Below are 22,961 nucleotides of genomic sequence, written 5' to 3'. Positions count from 1 at the left end.
CTCTTTTGTGTGGTGCTGGGATCTACCTCTGAGTTTCACTCAAGCAAGCCCTATTTTTTTAAGTTTTTTATTATGAAACAGGGTCTCCCTAGGTTGATGAGATTCTTACTACTTGCTGAGGCTGTCCTCAAACCTATGATCTTCCTGTCTCAGCCTCCCAAATACTGGGATGACAGAGATGGTATACCATAACTAGCTAAAAATCTTATATTAAAAAAATTTAGAGGCGCTGGTGGGGCATCCCTAGGCAACCCCCTCCCCACCCTGAAGGACCCTGTGGTCTGGGCCTCTGTCCCTGACCCTGGGCGGGTGGGCAGGCGCTGGTGGGGCACCCCTAGGCGACCCCCTTTCCACCTGGAAGGACCCTGTGGTCCGGGCCTCTGGCCCCGACCCTGGGCGGGTGGGCAGGCGCTGGCGGGACACCCTTCGGCAACCCCCTCTCCACCCGGAAGGACCCTGTGGTCCGGGCCTCTGGCCCCGACCCTGGGCGGGTGGGCAGGCGCTGGTGGGACACCCTTCGGTGACCTCCTCCCCACCTGGAAGGACCCTGTGGTCCGGGCCTCTGGCCCGACCCTGGGCGAGTGGGCAGGCGCTGGTGGGGCACCCCTAGGTGACCCCCTTTCCACCCGGAAGTACCCTGCAAAAAAGGAAAAGAAAAAGAAAAAAGGAAAATATTGGAGATGGGTCAAGGAGGCCGTGGCGATGCCAGGATGCTGGAGATGCAGACAAAACTTATCCAAATGAACTGGAATTATTGGAAAAATTCTCTGCTAAGGAGGACTGCTTCTTCTCTACATTGTTAAGAATCTTGGACATCACCTGTAAGGAGAGAGACTTTAGCGGAGACCAAGGAGAAAGGCGGTGCTGAAAGCGATCTCCGCGTTGGCAGTGGAGACTTGTATTCAGGAGAAGCAGAAATCGGAGCCTACCAACCTTATTTTATTTTATTTTTTTGGAGAAATTACACCAAAGGTCGAATGCTACCATTGCGCATGCTTAGGAACACTGGACAACATTCAGAGTGGAAAAAGAGCTTGGGAAAGATTTGAAATGGTGGAGGCAGTGGCCAGTACTCAGGGGAGGCAGAGATCTGATTCATTACACCTGGAACCTTTGAAGTAATGACCCCAGAGACAGAATGCTACCACCACATACCCTCGAGAACGTGGGACAAATATTTGGGCGAAGAGGGTGCTTGGATTAGAGCCTGCCGAGGGGTGAGGCCGGCGACGGACACAGCAAAGCTGGGATTGGAGCCTGTCATGAGGCAAGGCCGGTGCTGGAGACTTTGAGGCCGGGATCCGAGCCTGCAGAGGGGTTAGGCCAGTGCTGGGGCCTTACAAGCCATGATCGGAGTCTGCTGAGGGGTTAGGCCGGTACCGGAGTCAGCAAGGCCGGGATCGGAGCTTACCATGAGGCAAGGCCGGTGCTGGGGCCTCCGAGGCCAGGATCAGAGTCTGCCAAGGGGTTAGGTCGGTGCTGGGGCCAGCGGCCGGCACCGGAGCCTGCCGTGAGGCAAGGCCGCTATTGAGGCCTCCGAGGCCGGGATCAGAGCCTGCCGAGGGGTTAGGCCGGTGCTGGACCTAGTGAGGCCGACATCAGAGCCTGCCGTGAGGCAAGGCCGGTGCTGGGGCCTCTGAGGCCGGGATCAGAGCCAGCTGAGGGGTTAGGCCAGTGCCGGGGCCAGCAGCTGGCATCGGAGCCTTCCATGAAGCAAGGCTGCTACTGAGGCCTCCGAGGCCTGGATCGGAGCCTGCTGAGTGGTTAGGCTGATGCTGGGGCCATCAGCTAGCATCGGAGCCTGCCGTGAAGAAGGCCGGTGTTGGGGCCTCTGAGGCCAGGATCGGAGCCAGCTGAGGGGCTAGGCCAGTGTCGGGGCCAGCGAGACTAGAATCGGGGCCTCCCATGAGGCAAGGCCGCTGCTTGAGCCAGCGAGGTCTGGATCAGTCCACCGGGTAGCCAGGCTACAACTGGGGCCGTCAAGAGTGGGATCGGTATTTGCAATGCGGCATGCACAGAGAAATATTGCAGAAAATTAAAATCAGATGCTTCCCCTAATCAGCAATAACTAGGAGGAAAGGGGCAACAGGAAGTGGTCGAGCTATAGAAAGGGCCCTATAGTGAAGCAATTAAGGTGACCAATCAGAGGGTATGGAATAGGGGAGGATGGAGCCTCTTTAAAAAGCAGGAAGTACATAAACATATGTATCAAAGTTAATCACCAAACAAGCATGGGATCGAGGGAGGGGGAGGGAATGGGATGGGGAGTGGATGAGGGCTAATTGGATGATGTGTGTTTGTATATCCTCTCAAGTCTTGTATTCCAATGTGATGTATGATTACAATGCACCAATAAAAATAAATTAAAAAATTTAAAATACAGAGGAAAAAGTTTGGATGTATAGATACCAAACTGTGTGTGTGTGTGTGTGTGTGTGTGTGTGTGTGTGTGTGTGAGAGAGAGAGAGAGAGAGAGAGAGAGAGAGAGAGAGAGAGAGGATGGATCTCAGAGGCATTCTACCTCCAAGCCATACCTCCAGCCCAGTTTCATTTCTTTTTTGGAACAGTGTCTCATTAAGTTGCTGAGAGCCTTGCTAAGTTGCCAAGGCTGGCTTTGAACCGGTGATCCTTCTGTGTCAGCCTCCCAAGTACTGAGATTACAAGCGTGCACCACCACTCCTGACTGATACCAAATTGTTAACAACAGTTTATCCCCCACCAAGAGAAGTGGGCTCACGAATGCTTTTTATCTTCTTTCTCCTCTGTGTATCTAAATATCTATGCTGCTTACAATAATGATAAAATGGAGGTATAGCCCAGTGGTGTGGAAGGAAGACTCTGGGTTACAGCCCCAGAGCTGCAAAACATAAATAAACAAACAAATATACACATATATACATCAAAGATGAGTATTGTTCAACAAAAGAACAGGAGCATGGGGTATGGGGCATTCTCGCTGACTTCTGACCTGAGTCCGTTGGGCTATTTCAAGTATCTGGCCAGAGCCCCTGTGGATATTCAAAGTCCCCCAAAAAGGCAAGAGAAGATACACTTTCATTTGACATTTCGTCTCTGCCTGGTGGGGCCATTTTGGTGGGGGCAGAGCTCCAGCCACGAGTCACAGGCCCCAGGGTCCGACTCTGTATTCTAGACAGTTCCTGGGAACAAACTCTGTGGGTCCAACCAGACATGTCCCCAGGAAAAAAAGTGACTCTAGTTCTGGAACCTGGGTATAAGGCTGCTTGTTGACTAGCCATCCTGCACGTCCTTTTACTGGGTTATTGGAAGAGGGTAATTTATTTTTTTCTTCTTTACCTAGATACAGTTTAAGCTGGGTATGGTGGCACATGCCTGTAATCCCAGTATTTGGGAGGCCGGGACAGAAGGATCATAGGCTTGAGGCCAGCCACAGTAATTTAGTGAGACCCTCAGCAACTTAGCAAGACCCTGTTTCAAAATTAAAAAAAAAAATAGAATGAAAACTTTGCACCCTCTTCTTTATGCATCCTAACAACCCTGTGTGTGGTATTATTATCATCATCCCCACTGTATGAATAAGAAGACTGGGGCTGGGACAGGTGACTCGACTTGCTGCAGGCCGCACAGCAGTCTGTGATGTTAGCCACCCTCAGGCTATTGGGAAGCTCCGGAGGCGCTGGCTTAGCTGCTGTTGCCATGACGCTGTGCTGCGCCGCCGTGTGCCGCCGTGCGCCGCCGTGCGCCGCCGTGCTTTTCCCTTTTACTTTGGGTACTGGGGGTCGAGCCCAGGGGCTGCTAACACTGAGCTACACCCCCAGACTTCTTTTTTCCCTATTTTGAGACAGGGTCTCACTAAGTTGCCCAGCCTAGACTCAAATTTGGGATCCTCCTGCTTCAACCTCCAGAGTAGCTGAGAATACAGGCATGTGCCGCCACTCCCAGCTGTGGAACTGTTTTCTAAAATGGTCCTATCTCAGGCCGGGCGTGGTGGCGCACGCTTGTAATCCCCGCGCTTGGGAGGTGGAGACAGGAGGATCGCGAAGGTTTGAAGCCAGTCGCGCTGGCTTAAGAGACCCTGTTTCCAAAAAGAAAAAGAAAAAGAAAAAAAAAGTATAAAATAGGTCTGGGAGTGTAGCCCAGAGGTAGAAGGGCTTCTAGGAACCCCAGTGTAAGGTTTAAGTCGCCCCCTGGTCCACAGGGGGCAGGGCCGGAAGCTAGGAGGTGGAGCTCTGCGATTCCGGGAGGGAACCAGGCCTCCCGGGTCCGGAAGAAGAGAGTGCAGAGTTCAGAGAGGAGCCCGAGAGGGAGGGACGCACGCTCTCCCCCTGCTACCAGCCCCCGCGGCCACGCGGGGGCTGGAGGCCGATCTCCCACGAATAAAGGCATTCATAATATCCGCTATGGACTCTCCGCGTGTCTCGATGCGACTGGGGGACACACACGCTCATTCAATCTTACATTTGGTGCCGACCCGTGTCGAATTGGACCTTAATCCACTGAGCCCCAAGGACCCGCGGCCCCACAGAGCCCGGCCAGCGCTGCTGGACCCTCCATCGGCCGATAAACTCGTATCGGACTTATGGGACCTGGCTTGAATCTGCGCTTCCTGGACTCGGACTTTCCATCCCTTCTCTATGCATCTAAAAACCCGTATCAGACTTATGGGACTTGGTTTGGATCTCAGCTTATTTACCTACATGCGCGGCCTATGCGCGCCCGCCCGCCCGGCCCGCGGACTTCTACAAAAATCTGAAAAAAGATACGCGGTGCCCGCCCGCCCGCGGCACGCCGCGGCTTGAGCCGCTTCTGCTGGAATGGGCGCCCGCGCCGCCCGCTGCTGGGACGGACTGCGCCGCCACACGCCACTCCCGCCACCACCGGACGAGACCGCGCCGCCCGCGGACCCCCGCCCCGCGCGCCTGTGTTTTCTCTGCACCTGGCGCCGCGCCCACGCCACTCTGGGTGCCCGACCGCGCCGCCGCGCCCGCGGACCCAGGATGGGGCCGCACTGCCGGCGCGCGCCGCTCCCATCACCGGGACAGGCCCGCGGCCCCGCGACCCCGCTGCGCCAGACTGTGCTGCTTTGCGCCGCCACTCTGACAAATGGCGCCACTCTCCCCCGGCCCGCCAAGTCCAGCCTGTGCCACACATGCCTTCTCTGCACCTGGCGTGCTTAAACCCGCCCGCCCCTGCCTGCCACATGGCGCAGGCCCCTGCGCCGGCTCTCTGCTGATTGCGCCCTTCACCCTCTGCCCGCCCACCCCCGCTGCCCGGGCCCGGCCATTCCGGTAAGCACCCACATGGGATCACTGTGGGGGGGAGGCCGCAAGCTTTGGCCCACCATCTTTGGCCCACGTGTAATCACTGGTAATCTGCCATCTTTAACCCCTCCCACCTCATGGACTCACTGGAGACCTCAAATCCCTCCCACTTTCCACTCCTAACCAATCCTAAGAGTCGGCGGCCATTTTAAAAAAAAACTTTTCACAGCCATCTTCAGGCCAGATCTCCACAGCAGCCTCTCTCAGCGGTAAGCTTCCCCTTAAGGAAATAAGTGGGTTCTGCCTAACTCGGAGGATTCTGACTGACTGACTGACTGCTATTAAACCCGGTATACCGGTATCCTCCAGTTCTCCGATCGTCCAGGACGATTGCGAGGTGTGTAAAAGAGAAAAGAGACGTCTTCTCTCTGGCACTCCTACTCTGTACCGAACTAGGCAAGGCCCTGGGACGCTGGAGTTTCCTGCCTTTGTTCTCGCCCACTTACAACTCATGGGGGAAGTCAGCCATCTAAGATTGAGATTGATTCTCAATCCCCTCTGGGCCGTGTATTATCTAATCTGCAGGCTCTCGGATTCTCTGGGGAACTGTCCCCTCAAAAACTCGTGTTTCTTTGCACTAAGGTCTGGTCGACATATGATTTAGCCAATGATATTCGATGGCCTGCCATGGGCACGCTAGATCCTAGGACGCTGATGGCTCTCAGTGAATTTTGCACGCGGTCAGCAAAATGGTGTGACCTCGAGTATGTACAGCCCTTCTGGCGGCTGCATTTTCTGTTTTCTCCCTCTACCGGCTCTAGTGCTGCCCAGGTCATGCTGGCTGGAGTATCCCGTCAGCCACAGCCGCCATAAAAAGCGGTGGACCTCAGGTACCTCATTACAGGGGGTCTACCCTTCTGGACAAGGACCCGCCGCTGGCCCTATTTGGTCTGATCAAAGACTGACAGCTCCTGGAATCCCTCGTCCTCCTTCCTCCATCTTCCTTGCTGGCCCAGGGTAACTGCAGGTACAGGGTAAGCCAGTTTCCTCTTTGGTGGCCTGCTCGATCTTTCAGGCCTTAGTCTCCTTCTCAAATCTCGGTTCAGGGTGATGACAGCAGGGACAAATTCTCTTGCACGGTGTTGGGACCCACTAAACTTTGTTTCTCTCGACATAACTCTCTTTGATGTTTATATTTTAGCAGGTCCATTCAATCTTACACCCAGTACCACAAAAAAGAAAAGAAAAGAAAACAAACAAACAAAACATCAAAAATGGTCCTATCTCATTCATTCCCAGATATCTCCCTATTTCCTAAGTGCCAGCGCCAAGTGTTCTAGCCCCGAGATTGCAGCAGGCTTGGCTTGGTGTGTTACTCTATGAGTGGCTGTGACTGCCTGGAGCTCTAGTTTACAGTAAATTCTGAGACCACGTTCAGGTTCTTGGGAAGATTGGTTGTCTGCCTTGGGCAAAAGAGAGAGAATTCACAGTATGTTTGCCATGCATTTGCCTTTCCTGGATAACGACGAATCCACCAGGCTTGCCTTGTATATAGTAGGTGCTTTATTAACCTCTGAGGAGTAAACTTATGGTTCGCTTGGAGGGGATGTATCAGGGTGTATACTCACATTGAGCAAGAAGGAATCACTTTGGGGGAATTTATTGAGAGCTTTATTGTAGGAGAACTGCTTTAGGAAAGCTTCGCTAAGCTAACCAGCCCTGACTGTCCCCCTTGTACCCAGCGGGTGAAGATTCTGCACCGTGGCAACCACACAGCAAGTCTGGCAGCGCTGCTGCTGAGCCGGCTCCAGTCCTGGTGAGCCTGGGTTGCCAGGCTGTTAGATGCTCCTCATAGTCTTACCCTCTGGCAGAAACCAGTCCTCTTATTTGGATTTTGTGGTGGAATTGCTCGTGTGTCTACGGATGAAATTCCTTACATTTACTTACGGGGTTGTCTCAGAAGTACCAAATGTTTCTTTATGTTGACAGCTAGTACCAAACACTGAGTTGATTTGTCGGTCAAAAGTTTGCCACGTTAGGTCAGAGCTAGCCTGGCTAGTGTCTGGTACCCAGTACCATGTTCTATGCATGTAAGTGCTCAAACCTTGAGCTTGGTACCCCCAGGGATCAGGAGAGGCTGTGGTGCTGGTGAGAAAGAGGTGAAAGAGGCAGCCCCGTGAGGTGGTGCCTGTAACCCCAGCCCAGTGAGGTGGTGTGTGCCTGTAACCCCAGTAGTTGGGAGGCTGAGATAGGAAGATCATAAGCTTGAGGCCAGCCTCTACAGTTCAGAGAGACCCTCAGCAACTTACTGAGACCCTGTTTCAAAATAAAAAGGAATGGAGGACTAGCTTAGAGGTTGAACCTGGGTTCAACCCTTAGAACCACAAAAAAGAAAAAAGAAGAAAGAAGAGGAGGGAGTGGAGGAGGAAGAGGAAGAGAAGGAGCAGGAAAGAAAAGACGGGTCGAGGAGGCCCCAAGTTCCAGGCATGGTCCCTGAGCCTGGAAGTAAGCAGTGGGCAGGGGCTTCTTACCCCAGAGCCTCCAGGGAGACCTGGCGCTCTGGGTTGTCAAGGAAACCCTGCTTATGATAAGCCGACAGCGTAGGCCCTTCTAAGTGTGGGGCCGGTGTGAGTGGACGGAACGAGTGGGAGGCCGGCCCGTGAGCCCAGCACGGCGGCCCCAGAACACGTGCAGACCTCCCAGCCCGCCTCCAGCTGTCCCGATATGTGCGCAGTATGTATTACCTGGGGGTCAGCTGTGCACAGTGGGACTGTGGCTTTGGCACTGTGTGTGCTGAGAACGTGGCTGGCATTTACTTATTTACTTTGGCCAGGTGTTTTGCATCTATGATCGCATTCAACCCCACAGCAGTTGATACTATTTTTTAAAAATCTCATTTAGAGAAGACGCGGCTGAAGGACAGAAAGGTTAAGCCACCTTTCGAGGGCCACCAGCCAGTCCTACCTAGCATACCTGAGGATAATAAGCCCAGGCTGCCTGGGTCCTTCCTCAATCTGAACTTTTAAATGTTTACAGCCAGGGCCAATAGCTTTATATGCCCTAAGAAAAAATTTGAAATGTAAAAAGAGATTTACATTGAAAAATGTTAAGCCGGGCATGGTGGCGCACACTTGTAATCCCAGATTTCAGGAGGCTGAGACTGGAGGATCGCGGTTCGAGGACAGCCTCAGCTACTTAGGGAGGCCCTCTGCAACTCAGTGAGACCTTTTTCAAAATAAAGAATAAAAACTAGGGCAGAGGGTGTAGCTTGGAGGTCAAATGCCCCTGGGTTCCATCCCCAGACCCACAAAAAAAATAAAAAAAATAAAATAAAAATGTTATAACAAGGCCGGGTGTGGTGGCTCATGTTGTAATCCCAGCATTTGGGAGGCTGAGACAGGAGGATCGCGGTTCATGGACAACCTTAGCTATTTAGTGAGGCCCTCTGCAACTTAGTGAGACCCTATTTCAAAATAAAAAAATAAAACATAGGGCAGGGAGTATCAGAGGTGGAATGCCCCTGGGTTCCATCCCCAGACCTGCCTGCAAAAAATGTTATAACAATTATTTATTAAAAAAAAAAAAAACCAGAAGCTGAGTGTACCAGTGCACACCTGAAATCCCAGCTACTCAGGAGGCTGAGCAGAAGGATCACAAGTTCAAGGTCACCCTGGGCAACTTAGCGAGATCTTGTCTCAAAATGAAAAATTGAAAGAGCTAGAGATATAGCTTAAAGGTTGAATGGGTTCAATCCCCATTAACACACACACACACACGCACACGCACACGCACACACGCACACACACGCACACACGCACACATGAATGAGTACAAGTGAGGGAACTCTAGCCAGGCATGGTGGCGCAGGCTTGTAATCACAGCACTTGGAAGGCCTAGACAGGAGGATCGCAGCTTCGTGGCCAGCCTCAGCTACTTAGCGAGGCCCTCTGCCGCTTAGTGAGACCCTGTTTCAAAATAAAGAATAAAAAATAGGGCCAGGGGTGTCACTCGGAGGTAGAATGCCCCTTGGTTCCTTTCCCGGTACTGCAAAATAAATAAATAAATACATAAATACATAAGTAAATAAATAAATGAAGGAAGGAAGAAAGAAGGAAAGAGAGAAAGAAAGAAAGAAAGAAAGAAAGAAAGAAAGAAAGAAAGAAAGAAAGAAGGAGAAAACTTACAAAAACATGAATGGTGCTTAGCCCTGGCGAGGGCAGAGAGGCCATTTTTATTCTATGTTTTTCTGCAAGATCTATGTCTCTATGTTTTCCACAATAAGTATGTATTTTAAATAGACCCTTACTGGAAAAAAGAAAGAGTTTTTAAAAGTACTTCAAAGGAAGACAGGGAACCGGGAGCCACGGCATCTCAGCCTGGGAGGAGTGGCCATGGGCCCTGCCCCTCCTGCGGTCTCGCGGGCACTGATGTCCTGTCTCCGTTCCCTCAAGGCAGCCTTGGGCCACCGTGTCTCCACAGCACCCCAGCAGGCCTTGATGGGCTCTTTGTGTGAAGGAGCTCACAGGACGTAAACTGCGTTAAAGACCCTAACTGTGGATAGACAGAGATAGAGCAGCTCTGTTTGTGAAGACCAACCATGCGTCACGTTACCTACTATGCGTTTCCAGGCCTCATGTTTGGTCCTTGTGATGAAACTAAGTGTGGTAACGCGCTGGCCAGTCTCCATTTGCCGGCTCTGCCCGGCATCTCCTCTGCTCTCTGCCCTTTCCTGCCCAGCTCTAGGCCCCGGGCTGGGTCCTCTTGGGGCAGAATCTCTCAGGGTTATGGTTGGGTTGGGTTGGGTTTGGCAGTGCTAGGCAGCAGCAGATCAGGCGGAGGAGAAGCCTGGGGGTCCTTTCGCTGCTCCTTCCAGCAGCGGGGCTGGCTGTGTAGCAGCTGCGCCCAGGACCAGCAGCAGCCGCTCCTCCTTGCTGGATTCCCCAGGCTACCCTTCTCTGGCTCCCACTGTCCCCCTTAGTCAGGGCAGCAGCAGCTCCAATTGGCCCCTTTACCACTGCCCACCTCTGTGAGGAGCCCCTGGCCCACCCAGGTAAGTAGAGTGCTGTTTTCTGCAGAGATCGAGGCTGATATGGTGCCAGGGATCCTGGTGAATTACAGACAAGAAAGCAGAGACCTCTAGTTACCCAGATGGTTAGAAGCGAAGCAGAATTTGAACCCGGGTGTCTGATGTCTGTCTGATTCCAAGAGTCCCTTCCCATGTCTCCCGTGTTCAGGTTTTGTAAACTGGGTCTACCCTTAGAAGGCAAATGGCAAACGCTTGGCCCCCAAAGAAAAGTTGCAGCCAAACCTGCCTCCATAAGCTGCCAAGATGAAGTTCGGGCTCTGGCCTTGATGTGGTCCCGGGCCAGCCCAAGCAGAGCCACCCTCCTGTCTCCTGAGTGCCTGCCCTGAGTGGGGCGACTGTCAAGCCTCCGTACTAGCGAGCACTTTTCTCTCCCCTTTTCCTTAAATGGAGAGTAGGAGGAGGCGTATTCTCACACCGAGATGGTGCGATTCCATGAGCCTGGGGGCGTGCTTGTGTAAAACCTGGGAGTCAGCTTTAGATGATTCTCAGCCCCTTTAGCTCACATGGCCCTCCAAGGAGAGGCCCACCAAGGAGAGCCACCTGTCCCCCCGAAACCCTCGCCCTGGAGAGGGACTTGCTCAGGAAGTCAGAATCTGCCCGGGTGTGTGGGCTGTGAGGGGCCGGGTGCGCCCAGAGGAGGGGCAGGCGGAGGGGCCTGCGCGTGGACGGGGGCACCCTTGTTTGCCAGAGCATCTCCGAACATCTCCATGTCTGCACAGGGAACCCCTATTACCACTAAAACAGTCACTTTTGGGGGGGAGAAATCTTGAAATATAATCAACTTTTTCCAATATGAAAGAGCCTTCAAGATGAGGATTAATTATTTGTTCTTACTGAGATTTGTGTAAGCATTTTTCTTAAAAAATAATAATTTCTTTAAAAAAGAATCTCCAGATATTGTGAGACTCCAGATATCGTGAGAGGATCATCCTCCACTGCTTACCACCCACCGCAAAACATTGATGCCATTACAAAGATTAAGGGCGAACAGAATGAGTGATTTTGCTCCCTCTGCCCCATGACGTGCTTAATTAGGATGTTAGAAAACGATTTGGGGAAAACGCGTTTGATCTTGTGACTGCTGAGAGAACAATGCCTGAGTTCTGGCAGCAGAAATTATTACAGGCCTTCAAGATGAGAGGCCTGAGTCCACTGACCCCGAATGAGGCTGACATCTGCGCCCAGAGCAGTCATGGGAGGCCCTTGAGTCTGCCCAGAGCAGTCACGGGAGGCCCCCGAGTCTCTGCCCAGAGCAGTCACGGGAGGCCCCCGAGTCTCCGCACCAGAAGAATCCCGGGTCTGACCCTGCGTGGCCCCTGCCACTGCCATTTAATAAAGAAAAAATTAAGTTTCTTTTCCATGGCAGCCACTGTGAGCATCAGGTTGTGGGGTTTATGAAGAGAATTTTTTTTCCTTTTCTCATAAGAAAACAAAACAAAACAAAACAAAAAACAAATCTGAGCTGTGTGCTGTGGTACACACCTATAATTCCACTACTTAGGAGACTGAGATAGGAATATTGTAGGCTTGAGGCCAGCTTCAGCAACTTAGCAAGATCCTGTTGCAAAATAAAATAGTAAAACAGGGCTTGCGGTGTGGCTTGAAGGTAGTATCCTTGGTTTCAATCCTCAGTAACACACACACACACACACACACACACACACACACACACACAGAATAAAAGTGATTCTGAAACATTAAATATTTGGCTCTAAAAGAACCAATGTCTTATGACTTTCATTGCAAACATCAAAGAGGATTTTCCCCCTGCTGGCAGGGATTTTCTCTAGCAGGGTTGGTAGGAATGAGAGCGCTTGTGTGTTCCCAAGCACCGGGGATCTGCAACTAGACTTGAAATTTGTGTAGCCTCTGGGAAGATCATGGGATGGAGGGCTCAGGGCGGGTGTGGTCTGTAGTGTTGTGCACAGGCAGTGGGTGCTGGAGGGGCTGCGTGTACTAGCCCAGATGTGCACAAGGGAGAAAGGGCAGGTGATCTGTGTCTGAACACACGCATTTATTCTGTGACCTTGCTGGGGTTACCAGGACAGCCCTGTATGTTGCTGCTCTGATGTCAGGAGGGCAGCTGCTTGCCCTGCTGTGGGCAGGTATTTGTTGCTAGCTGCCCGGAGGTGGAACAGGAGGTGTGTGTGTGTGTGTGTGTCCACACGTGTGTGCACGTGTGTGCGACAGTGTTGTGTGGACTGGCCTCCTGCTGCCAGTCACCCTTTGTGCTGTGGGTGCTTCCTGTGGGATGGTAATTGATAGGTCGGGCCACCCCCCCACAGCACAGGACAGGAGGCGGGACCCCGGAAGCCAGAAGCAGAGATGTCTCAAGACTCCGGAGGTCGCAGGACTCCAGACATCACGAGAGGACTGGCATGCCCACGCCGCTAGCCCCACCCCAAGATCCCAGCTACATAAAACCCTCACTTCCTCTGTGGCGTGACTCTGCTGACCGTGACGGTTGTCTGATCATCGGTCCCTCCCCCACAGTCGGCAGACCTCGCCAAAGGTGCCAGTCTAATTAAAGAAACTTGGTCTCACACAAAGACTTAGCTGGTTTTTGCCTCCTTTGCGACTCCCAACTCAATTTCAACATTACAGTAATGAGCATCCTCAACTGAGGCAGGACCAGGGCTGCATCCCCTCTGCGGCCTCTCTGGAGCTTGTGTCCCCCCATGACATGGTGTGAGGCTCCTCCCAGGCGCTGTGAGGGTGTGAGGGGCAGCGGTGTGGACATGCCTGCCTTCTACCTGGCGGTAATCCATATCACCTCCTCCCTCCCTCCCTGTGGGACGGCCCGGCGGCCCCCGAAGCTCCTGTTTTCAGGGATGCATCCCCACGCTTGATCGCCTCCCTCACTTGGAGGCGGAGGGTGCAGAGGCCCACAGAGGTTTTGGTACGAGGTCAGGTCACATAGGAGCGGGCAGCAGAGGCCCCTCAGGAGCCCAGGCGGATCCCAGGCCTGTGCTTTCTTACTGCTTCTTCTGGAACTTTCCCTGGAAGTCAGCGAACACCTTCCAAAGGGATAGCAAGGAAAGCTCAAGGCAGATGACTCCAAAGTCGCAGTGTGGCGGGTCATCCCACCACGCGGAGAGACCCCGTGACCCCTGGCTGCAGGAGCAAGCTCCCCGCTGCGAGAGGCCCAGGCGCAGGAGAAAGCGCAGGAGGGAGCTGGGGAAGAACTGGGGATCAGCAAGAGGCCGGGGAGCACAGGTGGTGCTGCGGGAGCACGGGGAGCTCGAGGTCGCTCAGCGCGTGGCCGTGGTCCTCCACTTAGGGACCTCTTGGCCTGAAGCAAGGGCCTGGAATCCAGGCCAGCTGTGAGCAAATACTATGCTTGCTGCTCACAAACCGTGCGATCTTGGGAAGGGGATTTAATTCCTCTGAATCTCAATGTGTCTATGGGAAAAATTAGCCTATCCCCATCGCTGTCTCTGCCTCTTTCAGTTGCTTTTAAGGATTGAAGGATGACCAAGATCCCCCCCCTTTTTTTTTCTTTTTACTGAATATTGAACCCAAGGACAGTTTATCTCTGAGCTACACCCCATCCTTTTTATTTTTTTATTTTGAAACATGGTCTTGCTAGGTTACTGAGGGTTTCACTAAGTTGCTGAGGCCGGCCTCAAGCCTATGATCCTCCTATCATAGCCTCCCCAGGACGGGAATTGTAGGCATGCCGCCATGTCAGCTTGATGACTGAGGATTCACTCAAGACACCCAGCATGGCAGCGGGGTTGAGTGCCCCCCAAAGTGCCACCCTCCTCCCTCCACCCAGTACTTCTCTGGAGAGTGACATCAGCTGAGACACTGGCCGGGCAGGCTTTACTCAGTACAGATGAGATTCTCTCCCCCTTGCTCAAAAACAGGCCCCCCAGACTTGTAAAGTTTCCTTCCGAGCTGGCGAGGACGTCGGTGGGCGATAAATCACCTCCCCTCACTCAGTGCCGGGTTCCCCTTCTCCTTGCTACTGCTGTTTACCCGAGTTCTGGTGTACGGTAGTAGGAAATAGATCCTTTGATGATTATGTCAAAATATCTTGGGAGCCAGAGGAATGTGGGCCAAGCAGTCACCCTTTGTGGAACTGCAGTTGAGAGGTGATGTTTATCTTGCCCGATCAGACTCTGAGCTAAAATACAGTGCAATTAGATGTCCCCAAAAATACAGATTGTGGCTTCTCTGAACACCAGGGCTGGGCGGGCCTGCTCTGTGGAGGATCTAGGCTTATTCATCAAAAGGCTGGGGGTGACCGGAGAGATAGGCCCAAGTTAGCGATGGTCATGGCCGTGATGGGGAATAGTGTGGTTATGTGGCCTAGATTAAAGGCTGCACACCAGCACCATCAACAGAATTTCCGCAAGAATGGAAATGTTTTATTTTGGTGCACATTTTTTTTTTTAGGTACTGGGATTTTTTATTTATTTATTTATTTATTTATTTTTTTGGTGGTACTGGGGTTCCTGGAAGCCCTTTTACCTCCGGGCTTCATTCCCAGACCTATTTTTTATATTTTATTTATTTTGAAACAGGGTCTCTTAAGCCAGCGAGGCTGGCTCTGAACCAGCACGATCCTCCTGTCTCCGCCTCCCAAGCGCAGGGATTACAAGTGTGCGCCACCACGCCCGGCTAGGTATTGGAGATTGAATCCAGGGAAATTCTACCTCTAAGCTGTACTTCCAGCCTAATTTGTTGTTCTTTATTTTGAAACAGGGTCGCACTGAGTTGCAGAGGACCTCACTAAGTAGCTGAGGCTGGCTGTGAACCTGCGATCCTTCTGTCTCAGCCTCCCAAGTACTGGGATTCCAACCACGTGGCACCACACCTGGATTCTGTGCATATATTTGAATATTTGAAAGGTGGGGCTACAAGACTGAGGTACTAAATTTGGTTTCCTTTAAGTTAAGATGTTTAAATGTGGGTTTAAATAGTCACCTATGGTAAGTGGCTACCACCTTGGACGACACAGCATCGGAGGGATTGTGGCATCCCATAAGTAGCTGCTTTTGAGCAGGCCAGTGTCATGGGGCATCACGTGCAGGCCTCCTCGGGCACTCGATGTGGCCACAGAGATGCTGCTCTGTGCCCATGAGTGGAAGTAGGGGAGAAGGTTAGGACTTTGTTCCCTGGAAGGACTAAGCCTGAGCCTCTGGGGTGAAGAGATGGGAGGGTATGGGGAGGCCCAGCTCGGCCCTGGGACCTTGAGCAGGTGGGATGGAGGTCGTCCTGACCAGCTTCAGGCAGTCCTGCCTCAGTACCTCTGTGTCACTGGCCAAGCAGGTACCATCCTCATTGGATGTCCCTGGAGCAGAACAGGTCGTGAGAATAGACACGGATGGTGTTTCCATGGGACTCAGTGTCCCGCTGGGCTCCACCAGGCCCCTGGGGGAGGGCTCTGCTTGAGTAGACCAGGATGAGCTCCCTGGGGGAGGGCAGCTGCTGGGTGGGACGCTGCTCTAAGGTGGCAGTGGTCCCTTAGCAAGAAAGCAATGCTCGTGTGCTCAGAGGCCTGTGACCTTCTGCTCTTCTTACCCTTCTCCCTTCTCTTGATACTGTACCTCCCACCACCTCCAAGCCCCCAGGGAATGTCCTGAGGCTGGGCTCAGCCCACCCCTTCACGTCAAGTTTCCAATTCAGCCCAAAGACTTGATTTCCTTCACTGAGCCCAAGGAGAGAGCAAGCCGGCTCCTTCTCCTGCACAGCCCGGGGGCGGGCTGAGGAGATGAGAATCACTCAGCTCCTTGTTAGAGGCTCAGGGTTTCAGTGCTGGCTCTGAGCCGGGCTTGGCGGTGCATAGCTGCAATCCCAGGACTTGGGAGGCCGAGACAGGAGGAGTACAGGCTCCAGGCCAGCGCAGTAGCTTAGCGAGACCCTATTTCAAAGCAAAAATAGAGGGCCTGGGATAGAGTGCTTGCCTAGCATGTGTGAGGCCCTGGGTTTGACCCCAGCACCTCAAAAATAATCAAACAAAAGCCCCAAACACCCCAGAACAAACTAAATGTGACCCTGCTAAGGATTCACATGGTATTCCTGGATGAATGATCTGCCCCGTCTGGGCCTTCTTCTGGTCTGTTATATGGCTGGGCGGAACGATGTCTTACCATGCTGACATCCATGATTAAAACCGATTCAGCCAAATGTGAGTATGTGAGAGGCTTAATCACTTTGCCACTTAGCATAGGAACTGGTTAACCATGAGCCTCTAACTGGTAGCCTGCAGTGGGGGAGCCGGAGGAGGAGGCCTTCCAATCCCTCACCTGCTGCTGGGGGCTGTCCCCTCTAACCTTGAAGGACAGAACTTGCTCTGGCTCCCAATGCTTTGGTTGATAACCAGAGGAATTCTGTGCCTAAAATCCAAGTCTCCTACAAGCCTGAACTTGAGAGTGGTTTACCAAAGGAGCACCGGAGCGGGAGTCAGGTGGCCCCGTCCCAGGCCCCTCGCAGGCTGGGTGGCGTGGGCGCTCCACCACACCCTGCTTGCCTCCTCTTTGAAATGGAGGAATACCAGCCTTGCCAGCCTCACTCATGGCTGTGAGGAGCGGGCGGGCTCAGAGGACATGTCTGCTGTTGGTATAAACTATGGTGCGAGGGTGGTGGCGGCAGTGGCCCGTTCATGTCGACCCCTGCTCCCCGCAGCGTTATCCCTGTGGTCCTAACAGACCAGCACAACAGAGTCCTCCTCCAGCCTTGCTGTGAAACTGGAGGCCCTCCTGAGTTGTTTTAAGGAGTAGGCAGAAACGTTAAGGCAGCAGACGGCTTGTTCCCTCTGGGAGGACCTAGGCTTCAGCAGATATTTCTCTGCTGACCTGGGCTAAGGTTGCGTCGCCACCCTTTTTCTGGCTTCCGACCTCCTGTTCAACCCGGAGAGCAGCAGGAGCTCTCTTGTGCCCTGAGGTTAAGGATTTGGATGGGAAACCTGGAAGCTGAATCATGTCCTGGGAGGACCTTGGAATTATAATAATATCCTGGAAGATCAGCAGATTTGTGTGTGTGTGTGTGTGTGTGTGTGTGTGTGTGTGTGTGGTACTGGGGGGCGGAATCCAGGGGCTTTTCTACCTCTGGGCTATACTTCCAGACCTATTTTTTTATATTTTATTTGGAAACAGGGTCTCACTAAGGTGCTGAGAGCTTCACTAAGTAGCTGAGGCTGGCTTTGAACCTGTGCAATCCTCCTGTCTCAGCCTCCCAAGCATTGGGATTACAAGCGTGGGCCACCATGCCCGGCTAAGATCAGTAGATTTAAAGTAGGGAGCCGAGACCCCCGGGTTTTCACATGGGGTCCGGGGCGGAGATGGAAGACCTGGGGTATAGTCTAGGCTGGGAGACCCTTCAGCGCCTTGGACAGGAGCTGTGGTCCGGGAACAGCTGGAGGCCTTCCACATCTACCATTGCAGGGGCCACAAAAGTGGGCAGAGAGGCCGACTCAAGAATTGTTCTAGAAATTATCAAGGTTCTCCTCCTAGCACCTGTGGCCAGGTGGCTTTTCTGAGGACAGGAGGAAGGCCGTCAGCGTCACTGCCGGAGCCCCTGTGGCCGCACACAGGTGTGGCAGAGCAGGAGCGGCTCTGCACGCAGTGTGGAGGGGTTGCCAGCCTTCAGCGTGGGAACAGGGCTGCCCTTCTGAAGGCTGACGGCCTATCAGCACCCACCTTTGAAGGGAGACTGGGCGCGGGTCACAAGGAACAGCCGTCTGCTCTTGCTGCATGGCTCCCGGCGCACGTGGTAGCCCAGGGTGTTGCAGCGGCCCTTCCCGCAGCTGAGGCACAGGCCCTGGCTGAAGCTGTCCATGTCGCTGCACTGGTACGCCATGCTCTGCAGGTGGCCGTGGAGCAAGGAGTCGATGAAGAGGTGCACCGACCGCTCGTGGGCGCACTTTATGGTCTGGGTGATGGCTGGAACACAGGCGAGAACAACGCGGTCACCTGTCAGCCCCAGCTGCCTCAGAGAACCCTTGCTCCTCAGCCCACAGCTGGCACTCTGTGCGCGGGGTTGGGCTGCTGAGGGTGACCCCCTGCAGACGCGGGATGGAATAACGGACTGAAAACTAAGGCAAGTCGCCCCTCTGGTCATCCAGCGTCAGGCCAAATTCCTAGGCAAGCTGGGCCCAGGGGAGGCCCCGCGAGTGCGTGGTACCTCCCCAGGCCTTCCCCAGGCCACTGGGAAAAGGTCAGGCTATTTAAGAAAGCGGAGTAGGTAACTCAAATGTTTACAAATGCCCAAGTGTGCCAGGCGTGGTGGCGCACGCTTGTAATCCCCGCACTTGGGAGGCGGAGACAGGAGGATCGCGCAGGTTCGAAGCCAGCCGCGCTGGCGTAGGAGACCCTGTTTCTTTTTTCTTTCTTTCTTTCTTTCTTTTTTTTTTTTGGTGGTACTGAGGTTTCTGGAAGCCCTTCTACCTTAGGGCTACACTCCCAGACCTATTTTTTATTTTTATTTGGAAACAGGGTCTCTTAAGCCAGCTGAGGCTGGCTTCGAACCTGCGTGATCCTCCTGTATCCGCCTCCCAAGCGCGGGGATTACAAGCATGCACCACCACGCCCGGCTGAGACCCTGTTTCTAAATTAAAAAAAAATATATATAAAATAGGTCTGGGAGTGTAGCCCGGAGGTAGAAGGGCTTCCAGGAACCCCAGTACCACATCAAACAAAACAAAAACAAAACAACAAACAAACAAACAAAAAACAAATGCCCAAGTGTGAGGCCCCAGCTCTGGTGTTGGCCGGATCAGGCTGTGTGGACGCCTCTCTTCTTATTGAATCTACACCTGTGAGGCACTTCTTACTGTGATGACTGCACAGCTAAGGCCTCTCCTGAGTAATACCCGCTTCTGTCCCTAAGCGGCCCCCGCGGCGGCTCAGGTAACAGGCCTGGGAAACCAGAGGGGGATGGCTGTAAAGGACACGCCCTGCAGTTCCGGCTACCTGGGAGGCTGAGGCAGGAGGATCATGAGTTTGGGGCCAGCCTGGGCGTCTTAGTGAGATCCATGCCTGGGGATGTAGCTCAGTGGTCAGTAGAGAGCTTGCCTAGCATTGGTGAGGCCCTGGGTTTGAACCACAGAACTGCAAAATGGGAAAAAATAAAAAATAAAAAAAGGGAACATATGACAGGTCTGAACAGCCACAGGCCTAACCTGAGAAAGCAAACTTGTTTATGTTCCATGAATTTTGGTCTTAAAACCCTTTGAAATATTAATCTAATCTGTAGTAAATTATTCAAGCTCAGAGGAGCCATCTCAGCTCCGGGTCCCTCGTGGCTGCGTCCTGAGCACGTAGTAGGAGGCATGCTCCTGGTAGGAGGCTTTGCCTTCTGCTGGCTCTCTCCCTGCCTTCCTCAGCCCTGTGGCTGCGGCTGTAAATGAGAAAACAGAGCCCCATGTGGTGGGCGGCATGCCCACCACCCCAGGGACTGGGGAGGCTGAGGCAGGATGACCGCAAGTTCCAGGCCCGTCTGGGCAACTTAGCAAGACCCGGTCTCAAAATAAAAAGGGCCGGGACGCAGCTTATTAATTGAGCTCTTGCCTGGTGTGCCAGGCCTGGGTTAAATCCCCACAGCACTGCAAAACAAAAACAGAAACTACAGCAAACCAAACCCGAGCCCTTCGTGGCTTCACGGAGCTCATCCAGCTGCCCTGTTCAGGTGTGGCTGGGAGGGCTGCCCGGGGTGGGGACGCTTTCAAACTCAGGATCGAGGAACTGAGCCCCTCCCTTGCCCACACAGATGGGCAGGCTGGCAGGGTTTGGTCAGAGTGTCGACCAGGCACGTGGTTACTAAGCACTATCCCGGTGCTCTGTGGAGGTGTGGGGGGCGGCTGGACAGTCAGCAGGGAGCTGCTGGTGGCCCGAGGGGCGGTGGCAGTGCCCTGGGAGATGGAGTCTGGGCGCGGCATAGGCCAGCGGGTGGAAGGCTGGGCCAGCAGGAGAGGGTGGAGTGTGAAGGTCTTCTGCAATGTGAGAGGTGAGGGTGGGGGTGTCTTCGCTTTTGGTTGGGACTGAGCAGGTGAGAAGGTGGTGTGGGGTGGATGAGGGTCTCCAGCTGGCTCAGAGTGGCGTGGCGTGTTTTATCAGGATGCTGTTTTATGATAAGGAGACAGTTTTCTTTTTTTCCTTTCTCCTCCTCCTCCTCCTCCTCCTCCTCCTCCTCCTCCTCCTCCTCCTCCTCCTCCTCCTCCTCCTTTTCCTCCTTCCTCCTTCCTCCTTCCTCCTCCTTCTTTTTTTTTTTTTTTGCGGTACTGGGAATGGAACCCAGGGGCATTCTACCTCTGAGCTATACCCCTAGCCCAACTTTTTTTTAAAAAAATCTTTCTTTCTTTCTTTCTTTCTTTCTTTCTTTCTTTCTTTCTTTCTTTCTTTCTTTCTTTCTTTCTTTCTTTCTTTCTTTTTGCAGTACTGGGGATGGAACCCAGGGGCATTCTACCTCCGAGCTATACCCCCAACCCAACTTTTCTTTTATTCTTTATTTTGAAACAGGGTCTCACTGAGTTGCAAAGGGCCTCACTAAGTAGCTGAGGCTGCCTGCAAACCGTGATCCTCCTGTCTCAGCCTCCCCAATGCTGGGATTACCAGCGTGCGCCACCACGCCTGGCTTCATGATAAGGAGACATTTGAAATGCCTGTGGCAGGTGTGGCTGCTGCTGACATTTCTGCCCTCCGATCCCCTGCGTGTTACAGATGGGCATGTTAATGTTTGGCTTTTAGGATTTGAAAGAGAAGCGGAGTCACAACCCAGCTGGTGCCATCTCCAGTTCTGTCTCGGGTTCTGGGTGTGTGGGACAGATGTGCAGCTGGCTTCCCAAAGGGAGGCTCCGTGAGCTCTGCTGCATAAGCTTCCTGGGGTGGGTGGAGACCAGGGTCGAGCAGTCATGACCTACCAAGGTGAACCCTACTGTGGTTCCTAATGGCGGAAGCCCCTGAGCGAGAAAGCTTCCAGAGATGGGGAACTACTCCCCAGCCTCTGGACCCAACTTTCGGAGGTTGGCTTTGCTTGGGCGCACAGGGCGAGGGAAGGGGGCGCGCTCTGTGGTGTCCCTCTGTTTACTCTCAGGGCCCGGCCTCCTCTCCTTGCCTGTGGGCCATCAGCCCTCACCCCGCTCCCGCAGCCCGCGTTCCGAGTGGACCTGGGGACCACAGCCCTGGGACCCTATCCTTGCCAAACTTCCCAGAGTCCTGCAGAGTGGGTGGATCCGCCGGGTGCCAGAGGCCCCGGGGGAGTGTGCGGTCAGGCCCGGCTCTGGGCCACTCTTCCTCACCGTTTAAGCCGTGCTGTGCGATGTGCTTGTAGAGCTCCAGGAAGTGGCAGCCGGGCTGGAAGGTGCCCCCGTTGGGGTAGAAGTCATAGTGTGCTACGGGCTGTTTGATGCCCACACTCAGGCCCATGTGCTCCCGGGTAAAGGTGTGAATGGCATCCACAAAACTGGCATCGTCTGGAGAGAGACGGTCGCTGGGAGAATTTCCCTCAAACAGAGGACCCGCAGGATCCAGCCCTGATGGGGAGGCAAAGGTGACGTCAGATGGATGGATGATCCGGGAGGGGTGGAGAAAGGCGCTCTTTGCCTGGTTGCTATTACTGCACATTTATGAGCTAGCAGGGAGGAGAAGAAGCCAGGGTATAATCACTCTCTAGAAAATCTTACCATAACCTTTTTGCAGTAAAACCATAGTTACAGATGGTGGTGAAAGTTAGACACAGGCTGGGCATGATCTGGAAGGGGAAAGGGGAGTTTTATAGAGAATGTCCAGTGGTAGAAATAAGGGTATGAGGGAATGCTTGATTTATTTAAGTTAGTGAATTTTGAGCACCTCTCAGACTCCTTTCAAGAGCATCTGTTTGCATTAAAAAACCCAATGTGCTCATTATATATGGTTCTAATGTACCCATCAAAGGATGAATTTATTTCCTAGGTGTTGTCAATAATTTCCCTCAACAAGCTGGCTTTCCTCCTACACTAATGTCTCCGGAATGTCCAGGAGAGCCCTAGGACATTGCTGTACCCGGGTGGAAATGTTCTGAGCAAATAGGGTTGCTAGGAGCCCTGTCCGCTAATGACAGATGTGTTTCTGTGAGACAAGCGGCAGCTCCCCAGCCTGGGTGGGGAGTATTTATGCACTCAAGGCCTTTTCTGTCTTTCTTCCTGGGCCTGGCCTGCCCCGCAGTCCTGACCTCTGTCCCTGCCAGGGGAGGAATGGATGGCGGTTATGAGTGCACCTTCTCAGCCCCGCACACAGCCCCAGTGTGGCCACATTCCTTGTTCTGCAGGTGGCCGCAAGATAACAACAGGGGAACCAGCCCGATGTGACCCCAAACACCAGCCAGCATGAAGCGGGCCAAGGCGCAGGCGCCAGGCCGCCCGCCCGCTGAATTCTGACCCAGCCTCTGGTCCCATTTCCTTGGTGCCGTGGCCAGGCTTCCTCGCTTCCCAGCAAGACAAAGAATGAGGAGACCCATTCTCATCAAATGACTAGCTTAATCCTTTTCCATGTCTACCTAATCATTTCTATCGTGTGTGTGTGTGTGTGTGTGTGTGTGTGTGCGCGCGCGCGTGTGTGTTATTGGGGATTGAACCTAGGGATGTTCTACATCCCCAGACCTATGTTTTGTTCTTTATTTTGAAACAGGGTCTCACTGAGTTGTGGAGGGCCTCA

General features: G+C 53.3%; 1 protein-coding gene across 1 annotated transcript in view; it reads right to left on the bottom strand.

The window, feature by feature from the left end:
* Positions 1–22,961, bottom strand: part of LIPC (lipase C, hepatic type) — a gene marked incomplete at its 5' end in the record, with an annotated part of 148,563 nt that overhangs the window by 5,764 nt on the left and 119,838 nt on the right. Inside the window, 2 exons of the mRNA XM_080690841.1 lie at positions 17,973–18,215; positions 21,569–21,802. Of these exons, the coding sequence (XP_080546967.1) occupies positions 17,973–18,215; positions 21,569–21,802 (477 nt within the window). The remainder of the gene's footprint in view (positions 1–17,972; positions 18,216–21,568; positions 21,803–22,961) is intronic.

Source organism: Muscardinus avellanarius, assembly GCF_963383645.1.
Source record: "Muscardinus avellanarius genome assembly, chromosome: 3".
NCBI classification, from domain to species: domain Eukaryota; kingdom Metazoa; phylum Chordata; class Mammalia; order Rodentia; family Gliridae; genus Muscardinus; species Muscardinus avellanarius.
This window is presented reverse-complemented; position numbering and strand designations above follow the sequence as displayed.